This window comes from Phacochoerus africanus, chromosome 15 (assembly GCF_016906955.1).
Source record: "Phacochoerus africanus isolate WHEZ1 chromosome 15, ROS_Pafr_v1, whole genome shotgun sequence".
NCBI classification, from domain to species: Eukaryota; Metazoa; Chordata; class Mammalia; order Artiodactyla; family Suidae; genus Phacochoerus; species Phacochoerus africanus.
The window spans coordinates 140,630,861-140,642,420 of NC_062558.1; the positions used below are offsets into that span (position 1 = coordinate 140,630,861).

The following is an 11,560-nucleotide window of genomic DNA, read 5'->3' on the forward strand; positions in this document are numbered from 1 at the left end:
GAGGTTGGCCAAGGTTTATTTTTTTCTATTCCAGCCTTTTTAAGTAGACAGAGGAGCTTAGACCCAAGCCGATTCTGAGCACACAGAGCCCAAGCAGGCTGAAGCCAGTAATGCAGACGGAGCAGCTTCCCCGTGTCCCCGGAGTCTCAGCGGCGGTCCTGTGTGGGCCGGGACCGCCCGCCTGGGCGGATCTGTAGCCTGGGTTCTGCAGGTCAGGTGGCAGAGCCACGGGCACAGGCAGGAGGGCTCTGCAGGAGCCAGGCGTCCGCTTCACGCTCGTCCGCAGTAGTGAGGCCACGGCGTCCACGTGGGTAACAGACCCCGCGGGCAGTCGTTTTCCTATCGAGTGTCTAACTCAAGGCTGCAGATAATCTGTTACGATACTAGATTCGTCGTGACTAGGTGTGTTAAAATTACTTATGCTGGGACGTCTGTCATGTCCAGAGACCGGTCGCTACAGGAGACTCAGGAGACGCGAACCAGTGATGTGCTTAGGACCCAGCCCGGGAGCGGGTCCCAGGCAGGTGGGCAGAGTCGTGGTGTCTGTAACCTGGCGAGTCAGGACCGCGCCGCTTACCCAAGAGCAGGCGGGCGTCGCGGCTTCTTCCGCGAGCTGTGCTGCGCGCCCACAGCCCCGATGGGCGCGCCGGGCCCCGCTCGTCCTCAGAAGCCGCTGGGGGACGTGGTCAGACGCCTCCCAATGTAGATCCTGAGAGGAGAAGGAGCGGGTAGCCGAGGGGCCGAGGGGCCGGGGGGCCGGGCTCCAGCTTATCTACGGAAGGAGGGGGCTGGCGGCCTCCCAGCCGACCCGTCCTCACACCCTGCGCTGGCATCTGCACCAGCCTGTGCTTTAGGAGGCACCTGATGGAGGGAGACCCCCGGCCTGCTCTAACCACAGCGCCACGCAGGGCATGCAGCCCGGACACGCCGCCGGGAGGGAGGCGTCTGCCCAACCGGACGCGCTCACTCCTCTCACTATGACTTGTCTGTCCTCACTTTCTGGGCCATACCGGGGGCATGTGGAAGTTCCCAGGATGGAACCCACACCCCGGCAGTGACCTGAGCCACCTGCGGTGACAATGCCAGGTCCTTAACGTGCTCAGCCACCAGGGAACTCCAACTACTGTTTGAATTGATCACGCGGCTAAGCCGCCCATGGGGCCAAGTTTATCAGCACCAACCTCACAATGACCGTGCCCCCCAGGAGCTCAAGTGTGGTGTGGGAGGAAGGGGCTTCCGAAAGGGCTGCCCGGGGAGGGGGAGGGGGTGGGGTGGGGCGGGGAGGGGGACTGTCCTCAGGGCCCACGGGCCTGCCAGGGGGGGGGCTTCCTCCGAGGGAGGGGGTGCACGGAATCCTGACAAGTCCCCAGGGATCTGGGGCAGGAAGGGCAGAGACCAGCTGGGAGCCGGCTGCAGAGTCCATCCTGAAACGGCGGCCTAACCCCCGGCCAGCCAGGCCCCCAGTGTCTGACTGCAGGTTCTGGAGGAAGCTCCAGAAAGCAGTCCCTCTCAGCTGCCTGGGCGAGGCTGCCAGAGCGACTTGGGGTGGAGCCGGGGAGGCTGTGCCCAGGGGAAGCCAGGACAGGGCCAGGAGGGCCCCGGGCTCCAGCACATCCAACAGGAGGCAGGCAGAGTTCTGGTCTAGGGTCTGCGGGTGGGAAAGAGGTGGTGGGAGGGCTGGCATCTCTGCCACATCCACGGGACCTGGGGGGTGACTGTGACTGCGCCTGGCAGCACTCGCCTAAAGCCCAAGCCAGTTGACAAGCCAGTTGTCCCCCGAGCTGCAGTCCCAGAGCCCCCACCCCCACCCCAGCCGGACTAGGCCCCTGGCCCCTAGACAGCACACACCCATGCTGCCCGTCCCAAGGCCTCGTTCCTCCTCCGACGAGGAGGCGCGGCTCCGCCGGGCCCAGGTGCAGCCGCCCTGCACACAGCGGTCCAGGCAGAGGGGCCGGCCCGAGCCCCCAGCCCGGCTCACCCGCTCCCAACAGCTGCACTTCGGAGCCCCGGGGCGGGGCCCAGGGGGTCACCTACCCCAGCCCAATGGCCAGCAGGTGGGACAGCAGAAGAGACGGAAGAAAGACTTTGAGAAACTCGGCCGAGAAGACGCCCCCCTTCTTCATCACGCTCGTGTTCCTCATGCTGAGCGTGGTCGTGCGCTTCGGGTGCTTGAAGAGGAGGAACTCCCTGGGCGGGCGGAGACCCCCCCCCCCCCAGCGGTCAGGAGGCAGCGGCCCGGCCCCGCCCCAGCCCCGCCCCCGCAGGCCCCGCCCCCAGGGAAAGACGCGCCCCCCCCCCCCACCACGGAGCCCTGGAACTCACTTGGCGGGGGGGACGTTCTCCGGCCGGCTGGACCAGTCCCAGATCCAGTCCGAGTTCTTCCTCAGGAGGCTCTCCACCTCCCTCCTCCTCTCCATGTAATCCTCCTCCGACTGGGTGTCAATGGAAAGCGCCACGAGTGGGGTCCCGCGGGCTCCACGCCCGCCTGTGCTCACCTCCCACCCCAGTGCCAGACCCGCAGCGGGAGCCCGGAGCCGGCCGGGGGGCGGGGGGGGGGGGGGTGCCGCCTTCCCTCCCCGCCGCACCCCGCCTGGCCAGGTCCCAACGCAGACACTGCCCCCCGGCAGCGGTGCCAAAGGGGGGACACGGGCGCCCACAGAGACGCTGGCCGCGCTCCTTGTCCTTCCGCGAGACAAGGAAGCGGCGGGAGCAGGGAAGGCCCGTAAACAATGCAAGGGAGCCACTGCTGCCGCGTGGGAAGGAAGGACGGACCCCAGGCCCTCGGTACAGCCCTGCTTTCAGCCTTGACGCTCCCACGGACGCTAAGAGCTTGAAAAGGCTGCGGCTCGGGAGCTGCTCTCTCCGCCTCTGCAGTTCCCAGCAGCCGAGCCCGACCACCTCCAGCTCTGCTGACACGCGGCCGCGCCAAGCGGGCGGGACCCAGAGGGGTCGAGGTGCTTCTGGCCCCAGGACCCCGCTGAGCTTTGCCCAGATGCGGTGCCGCCGAGGTGAGCCAGCCGGCCGCGCTGGCCGCCCGCCCACCGTCCACACGGCGGCTGCGGCACCGGCTCTCGTGGACTCCCTCCTCCAGAGGGTGTGGCCCCACAAGTGCCTGACCGGGAAGGCCCCCTGCATCCAGGGAATTGCTGGAGGGACGTCAGGAGAGTGGCCAGAGCCCGGAGGCACCACCCTGCTTGGCTCCTGACGGGACGCGCCCGGCACGGCCTCGTCCAGCCGCCACGGCAGATGGAGGGCAGGCCAGGCCCCCCCACCCGGACCCACACCGCCCACCCAACAGACCCACCGCCTGGCTCCCCGCCTCCCTCTGGGTGGGGGGTGGGGGCGGGAAGCCCGGGAGCCCCTGTGAGGGGCTGAGGATGGCCCCGCCCGCCCCCAGTCCCCGCTTCAGAGGACCCAAAAGCCAGACCCACACGACTCGATGACACTGGAAACGGTGCAGACAGATCACAAACGTGTGCCCTGCACAGCTCACCTGAGCGCTGCTCTTTTCTCCAACACTGTGTGTGTCCGTCTCAGAAGCTCTGTTCGTGTCCTGCGGCGTCTGCGAGCGAGGCGGGCTGAGCAGAATGACCACAGGACAGAGAGCGCGTTAACCTTCCTTCCCCCCACGAGAGCAGCCCCCCCAGGCCAGGCCAGAGCGGTCCCCAGCACAGGGGCCAGGCCGGAGCGAGCGACCCTCTGTCTTCGAGGAGCTCGGAGGCCGGGCCGTCAGCCCCGAAGCAGGGACCCCACGGACAGCCTGCAGGCACTGCCCCCGCCAGGGTCTGAGGAGGCTGGAAAGGAAGCTGGGGGCTGCGACGGCAGCGACCCAGCAGCTCGCGCTGAGACGCCCGCCTTCCCGCCCACCTGTCGCAGTGAGAGCTCTTGGAGCTGCTCCGTCCAGATTCGTGCTGGGCATCGAGCAGTATCTTCTCCATGTCGCCGTTATAAATAGAAACGGAGTCTGGAATGCTGCTCCCGCTCCCGTTACTGCCAAAGTGTAATTCTACCCAGGAGCCTGATGGGGACAAAAAGAGGGACACGGCTGCAGTTTCCTACCCCCAACCAGCGCACCCCTTCCGCCCCCAAGACTCCCAGGGAACCGGCCCTGAGCCGGGCAGGAAGACCGGGCAGGAAGACCTGACGGGAGCCGGCCCCGCCTCGCCCTTCCGGGGACCCAAGCGCCCCTGGGGAGCGGGACCCCGCGCGTGCGCCCCCACTGTCCCCAGACGCACTCCGGCGGCTCCAGGGCGCTCGCCGCTCACGGCGGCGGGAGAAAGGCGGGTCAGCGAAATCCTCAGGATTTGCGAGTGAAGGAGAGAGGTTGAAACTGTCACCTGTCACCGACCCCCACCTCCCGGCGTCCCGCTCTGACCTCGAGGCGCTGTCGCGAGCGTCAGAGGCCAGATAAACACATGGCAAATGCAACAGACGACTGCTGCCGACCCCTGCCGCCCACCCCTGCCAGAGCCGCGCAGGCAGTGTCTCCATGGCCAGTCACCAGCGCTCTTCCTCACCCAAACCGGACCTGACCTCGTTAGAGCCCCACCCAAATGGACCTTTCCAGATGGCACAGGAACAGAGCGCCAAGGTCCCCTGCCCACCCGCGCAGCCCATCCACAGCTTCTGCCCCCGACGCTACCAGCCGGCAGAGCCCCACCAGCCCCACCACCCGCAGGCCGGGAGGAGCCCCGGGGACACGCGGCTGGGAACAGGGGCGAGTGCCAGGGCTGCGGGCTGGCTCTGCCTCGGCTACCCGGGGCGACGGCCCTGGACTCCAGGAGGCTCTGAGGGGCCTCACACGCAGGTGCAGGGCCCAGCGTGTGGAGCCCACAAGCCCACCGCCTCCGAGGCTGCGGGGCCAACAGGCGCGTCTGGGGGCCGCGCACTCAGTCTCTAACAGCTGCAGCGGCAGCTTGTGCGCTTTCTCCGCGTGTCTGATCTCGAGTGAGGCCACGCTGGCCTTCCCGGGATGCTGGCCCCGGGGGCACTTTGTGGAGCTCGCTGCTGGCATCTGCTCCCTTGCTCTGCGTGGTCCACCACCCCCCCAGCTCAACGCTCCGCCGCCGGGCCTTGCGTCAGGCAACGCGTTCTTCTGGGTCTGCCGTCCAGGGTCTTGAGGTGAACGTGACCGATCCAAGTTCCAACGTGCAGCCTCCCGCTCTCCTGAGGTTGTGTCTCGCGCACGATGCAAGGGCCGGGACGTGGCCCCGCACGAGTGAGCTGGACGCAGCTGGGATAGTCCCCGTGGCTCTGTGGCCAGGCCAGAGCCCCCTGCGTCCCCCCCGCCCGTCCTGCTGCTCATCAGTCAAGCTGGCCGCCGCACATGGGTCTCCGGGGCCCAGGTCCCCGTGGTGTCGCACGGGGCGGGGGTCGTCGTTAAGAGCGCCGAGACAGCCAGATTCTACCGACGACCGTCACCAGAGCACAGCAGCCACCACGGGCCACCAGGTGTCAGGCCCCATCCATCTGACGGAGCCTGGCCCGCAGCCCGCCCGCGACAGCAGAGGAGCGAATCCAAGCTCCAGGAATACAGCGCGAACGGCCGCCCACTTGGCCGCTAAGAGAACCGTCCATTCCAGGCCATGTGCCCTCGGCTCAGCCTCCAGTGGCTCCGTCCACCGGGCCCGCAGCAGGCGAGCCAGGCTTTGTCTGGGAGCCCAGGACCCACTGGACCAAGGCCCAGGCGGCCCGGCCCTCCGCGTCGGCCGAAGCTGCAGGAAGGACGCCAGGTCTCCCATCCGCCAAGGACGCCGCCCGCCGTGACGCAGGCCCGGGAGCCCCAGGCCCCGCTGAGAAAGAGGCTCGGGTGTCAGAGCCCTTCCCGCAGGAAGGTGACACCCAGCCGGCCGGCCCGCTCTCCCCATGCGTGGACAGGACCGCGGGGCGCTGCTCCGGGCAGGGTTCCCTTTTTCTAGGTTCTGCCTTAGGCGCGGGGCCTGGCTGCCAGGTCACGTCCCCTTACGGTGGCTGACGTTGCGAGTTGTGACACAGCGTCTGACGTGACAGTGTCTACACCAACCACCAATGTTCCAACACCCGCTGGCTGTCCAGGGTCCATCCTGACACTACCTGGAGTGCAGACGGTAGACGTCTACCTAGACGGCCCCGAGGGGACACCCAGGCCGCCCGCACTGCCGCCTGGTGGACCGCCAGCTCCCCCCTCCCCCGAGGAACTCACTGGAACAACTCACAGAACCCGGAAAACTGCTTACCCGGCCCCATCCCAGAAAGAACACGACACAGGAGCAGCAGCTGGGGCGAGGGTGGGGGGCTTCGGAGCCACGGGCCTCCTTCAAACCTTTTCTCACCCGGTCTCTATGGGTGCCCAGCGTCCACCCTCATCTTTGGTCGCTCCCGCCCCCGCCTGAGGCTACCTAGGCCCCCGTCACCCCGTTAGCACAGGCCCCGGTGTCTTCCAAAGGAGCTGCTGGCAGAAGGCGCGCTAGTAACTCTCAGCTGCTCCTGCGGCTCAAGGAAGTCCACCGGCACCGGGGCTGAGCTCGGGGCCCGGAACTGGGGACAGCGATTCAATACAGGTGTTTCTCAACTGAAGTACAAAATACGGGAGTTCCCATCATGGCTCAGTGGTTAACACACCCGACTAGTAGCCATGAGGACACGGGTTCGAGCCCTGGCCTCGCTCAGTGGGTTAAGGATCCGGCGTTGCCATGAGCTGTGGTGGAGGTCGGCAGCTACAGCTGATTTGACCCCTGGCCTGGGAACCTCCATATGCCGCGGGTGCGGCCCTAAAAAGACCAAAAATAAATTAAATAAGTAAACATCAAGAAATACAAACTTCTCAGTTTCAGGAGTGTCTGTTTATTACACCGGAAGGGTCTGCTCAAGCCTCTGTGGAAACGAGCATATGCTCTGCAGAATCGTCTCGTACAAAGTCCCATCCTCGAGGAAAACCTCTCGTTCTGGGTTGCAGAGAGCAAACGCTTGGGTCCAAAAGCCGAGTTCTAAGAACGGATTTACCGGAGGCCAAGAGCTTGACTATTAACCCGCAGCAAGTGGGCGGCGGAGCAGCTTCCCGGAAAAGGAAGCCAGGGTTGCCACTGACCCCCTTCCACCTGCAGTCACGAGCGCCCTCACCTTCCTGGGCCAGAAAGATGGGAGCCAGGCTGCTTCACGGCACTGCCTCAGCAGCACAAATAACCTGTCAAGTCACTGGTGCAATGAGGCCTCCGAAAAAACAGGTGGTGATACCTCTGCCCAGACTAGGGCCCCTGCCCACACCTGCCTACCACGCACACAGCAGGACACAGGGCAGGTGAGCACGGCAGGTGAGAAGGATGAACAGCCTCGGCTGCTCGTTCGAAGTCACATCACAAAAGGGGCTGACAAGCCTTAGACTTGTTAGCCCGTCTTGATGTTCATTCGTTTTGTCAAAACACAAACTGTGACCCCTTTCTCCACAGTCCTGCCTCCACAGTGAGACGCCAGGCCCTGGGTCCCAGAGCCCCCGCACCCTGGTCTGGGCTGGCAGGCCGCCACCCAGGCTACCGAGGACCGCCTGCGGTGCCCTCCCGGCTCTCCGGAGTCCCACCCCCGGTTTGGAAGGCTGGGTCAGAACCCAGTCGGGGCATTTACTTTGCAAAAACTCTAGAGGTGATGAAGGTTTGAAAACTGCTAGGCAAGTTCCTACGAGACAATGGGATCAAGGTCACAGAGGCCCCCCGAGAAGCGCCCCCACCCCAGGCAGAGCAGCTCACTAAGCCTGCAGGCAACCACCACCCGAACCAGGGGGCCCCTTCCCTGGGCAGCTGGGGTTTTACGAAGTGACAGTTTCAAAAAGCTTCTCAAGTTGGGTGGGACAGGACAGAGGCCTGATGAACCATGAAGTCGACCAGGCAGGTCATCAAGGCTCCAAGAAGCAGGAGCTGTTAGTCGCACCCTCCGCCTGCCTGGAGAGCGCCCTGTCGCTGAGGCTCCAAGCCGCCCACCAGCACCCAAAGGAGGCGGCCCTGAGAAGTCACTGCGGCCTCATTCACTCCTCTCTGGGCCAGGACCTAGTGTCTGAAATGTCACCCTACTGCACCCGACACATGCGCTACTCACCTTCCTCTCCGTGCGTCCGGGCCCCTGGTGGGCTGCCGGTGACAGCAGAACGCTAGGGCTGCAGGAGAAGGGCTGGGGCGGCCTCGGGCACCCCAGGGCACCTCACGGCGCTGGTCAGGCCCCAGCAGGGCAGGGAGGGGGTTCTCCAGGACAGTGAGTCTCACCCCCACACACTCTAGCAGCTGTTTATCTGAGGAAAAGGTCGAGCTGCCAGTCAAGGGCTCTGAGTGGGAAGGACCAGGAGTCCAGAGGGAGCCATCAACTTGGCTGTGAACTCGGGAGACACCCAGTCAAAGGCGGGAGCAGAGGGGAGAACGCGTGCTGCTGTCCGTCGGTTGGGCTACCAAGGCTCAGCGTTCTTTCCAAGGTAAACAAGAGGCAGTCAAATCAAAACAGAGCTGAGGACAGGCGCCACCAACCCGGGCGGGGATTCACGTTTCTCAGGGCGGACCCGGGGCCCACGTGACCCTCTGGGCAGGACCCTGAGCAAGTGCCCCACAGCATGTACCGGAGAGGAGCCCAAAGAGCCCAGCAGGAGTTTCCACTCGGCCTGCGACTGTCTTTTTATAGAATAAACAAAACAGAAAAACACATCTTTTAACTTGGGAGCTGGCCTTCTGCATTGCCAATGACTCAGCAGTTTGGTGTGTCAATCAAGGAAGGGAGATGGGGGCTCTGGGCACTTAGAACCCTTCCAGACACAAATCTCAACCACCAAAGCACGAGGTCAGAAGCGAAGACGAGTGACCACGGCATCCTCGGTGGTGAGAAAAGACAGATTCAATCTCAGCCTGTTTCCAAGAAGATAAGCAGTGTTGAAATTTAATGAGATGACAGGATTTTTAAACTGTCGTCTTAGTTCTAAATGCACATTATACAACGCATTACACCGAGTCTTACTTAGGAAAAGCTTGTTGGAAGGCGTAAGAAAATTTGGCTCACTAAGTTCAGATAACAAAAAGGTTTTCAAAAACTTAAAAATGCACCCGCAAAGGTTTCGACGGTCCTCTCCAAACTTATTTACGTGCTCCCGCTGCCTAAACTCTTGCTTCAGAGGATCCAAAGGTCGCGCGCACGGCCCCTCCTCCAGCCCGCGGCCGCGGGGCTCCCCAGGGACAGGACCGCGAGGCCGGACCCCGCGACCCCGCTTTCCGGGAGGGGCAGGGGGTCCCCGCCTCGCCGGCCGCCAGTCCGCGTCCAGCTTGGCTTTGGAACGACCCCCAGGACGAGAGAACCTGAGCTTCAGGGAAAAGCTGGCGGCGCGCCCCCGCCGTGTCTAAGCGGCCCCCTGACGCCGACCGGCGCCCCGCACCCCCGGCAGCCCACGTCCCCCAGCCGCGCCTCCGGACCGAGCCGACGACGCTGCAACGAACTCCACCCGCAAGCCAGGCGTTTGCTCGCCGGTAGCGGCACGGGCCCTGGGCTGCGCCTCGGCCGTCCGGGGGAGGCTGCACCCGCCGCGCCCCGAGCCCGCGGCGCCCGGCCTCCCGGGGGTCCCCGCGCAGCCCCTCCACCAGGCCGCCCGGGCCCGCTCACCGTGCAGGCTCTCCTCCTGCAGCCCGGGGGCCTCGCTCTGAGACATGGCGGCGGGGCGGCGGGCGCCGGAGCCGAGCTGCGGCCGCAGAGGGACGGGGAGAAGCGGCGGCGGCGGCGGCGGCAGCAGCGGCGCGGGCCTAGCAGCTCGAGCGCGGTCGGCCCGCGGCCCGACTGACTGACGCTGGCGGCGGACGCACGGCGGATAAGCGGCGGCGAAGCGGCGGCGCCGCCCATTGGCCGCGGGGCGGGGCCTTCGGGGGCGCGTGCGGCGCGTGCGACGCGTGCGCGGGGCGGGGGGCGGGGGAGGGGTCGCCTGAGGAGCGGAGCGCGCGTGCGCTGGCCGGGCGGTGCGGAGGGGGCCGCGCGTGCGCAGGCGGGACGGGGCGCGGGGCGGGGCGGGGAGACCCGGGCCGGGAGCGCGCGCCCTGGGGGGCGAGGCGTGGGAAACCAGCAGGTGCGTGTCGGACGTGCGGGCCCCGCGGAGAAACCGAGGCCGGCGGGAGGCGGGGCCTGGCGGGGCCTGGGCGTCGGTGACACTGCCTGAGGCCTGACCGCGCTCCCTCTGACCGCGGGGAGGAGAGCAAGGGAGGCGGGGCAGCCAGCCGACGGCGGCGCTGGCAGTGTGGCCGGCGTCCTGAGGCCACCAGCCGGTCGCCCCTCTCCTCAGTTGACCGCCTTTTGTACGTCAGCCTGGCGGGAAGTCAGATCAGTATCTCTGGCAACTGGTCCGGGATGCCGCACATCAGCCCTGTGACCACAAGGCCTAAATGGCCAGGACTTGATCAGCGATGACAGCTTCCCCGACTGCTGTCCCTGCCTCCAGCTCAGGACCAACCAGAGAAAGACAGATAGGACCAATATTTGCGTCCCTAGCCAATCCCAGGGACGCGGCGGATGCTCTTGAGAGGGGCGTCAATCTTGCTTTCTCTCTGGATGTCCAGGAGCTGGCCTTGCTTTCAGGCTGACTGTCCTTCTCATTTTCACTTGCTCATGGTGCGTGGAGCCCACGCCGCCCCTGTCCCAGCGGCATTCTAGTTGGGTGCAGCCAGGAACAAACAGAACAGCGTGTCCCTGCAGAGGCGCGAATTGCACAGTCTCTCAACGTTCCCACCCCAGCCCTCCCCAGGCGCCCCCCCAGCTCCTCGGCCCCTCTTCCAGGGGAAGAAGCTGCGGTATTGAGCCGTAGGGCCCACAGACACCCTGTGTTTGGCCATCATTTAGGTGTTCTTTGACGTTTTTCCCAGCAATATCTTGTAGTTGTCAGGGTTCAGGGCTCGCACATCTTTTGTCAGAGGCATCCCTAAATGTTCATACTTTTAATGTTATGGTGACTACCGTTGTTAAATCTCATTTGATTGCTTTTTGAAAATATATAGGAATATGGATTTTAGTGTCATCACGTCTTGCAACCTGCTAAGCTCACTGAAATTTTTTATAAGTCCTCGAAAAGACAGTGGCACCTGGTTTTCCTTCCCCATGTGGAACCCTCTACAGCTTCCAGCAAGTTCCATCACCCAGAGGACGCCATGCAAGGAAGTGGCAATGCCGGGACTCGAAGACCTGCTCCAGTGACAGGCCCTACTCTCACCTGCCCTGCCCTGGAAAACAGCCTCGGTGGCCTAGGGAAGTCCCCAGGTCAGGGGTCACATCTGAGCTGCAACTGCAGCCTACGCCACAGCAACCCTGGATCCAAACCACTTCTGTGACCTGCACCGCAGCTTATGGCAATGCAGGATCCTTAACCCGCTGACTGAGGCCAGGGATGGAACCGGCGACGTCACAGAGACAACACTAGGTCCTTGACCAGCTGAGCCACAGCGGGAACCCCCAGTCTGGTTTTTGAAGCAGAGGTCATCAAACTTTTTTGCTTCTGTATCCCCGAATAAATTTTGAAAAACTCGCCCTTCCGCATTCCAAGCAGACGACTAAGTTTTGCATCATCAATGTAGAGAGTCGTAAA

At 64.6% G+C, this 11,560-nt stretch overlaps 1 protein-coding gene across 1 annotated transcript; it reads right to left on the reverse strand.

Annotated features, from left to right (window-relative positions):
* BNIP3 (BCL2 interacting protein 3) lies at positions 1–9,798 on the reverse strand. The gene is made up of 6 exons (XM_047760645.1): positions 9,601–9,798; positions 3,868–4,018; positions 3,494–3,578; positions 2,323–2,432; positions 2,035–2,187; positions 1–709 (listed from the first exon to the last, which is right to left on the reverse strand). Exons 1-6 carry the CDS (start codon positions 9,644–9,646, stop codon positions 664–666), a joined length of 591 nt encoding a protein of 196 aa, XP_047616601.1. The 5' UTR covers positions 9,647–9,798; the 3' UTR covers positions 1–663.
* Between the last annotated feature and the right edge of the window lie 1,762 nt (positions 9,799–11,560).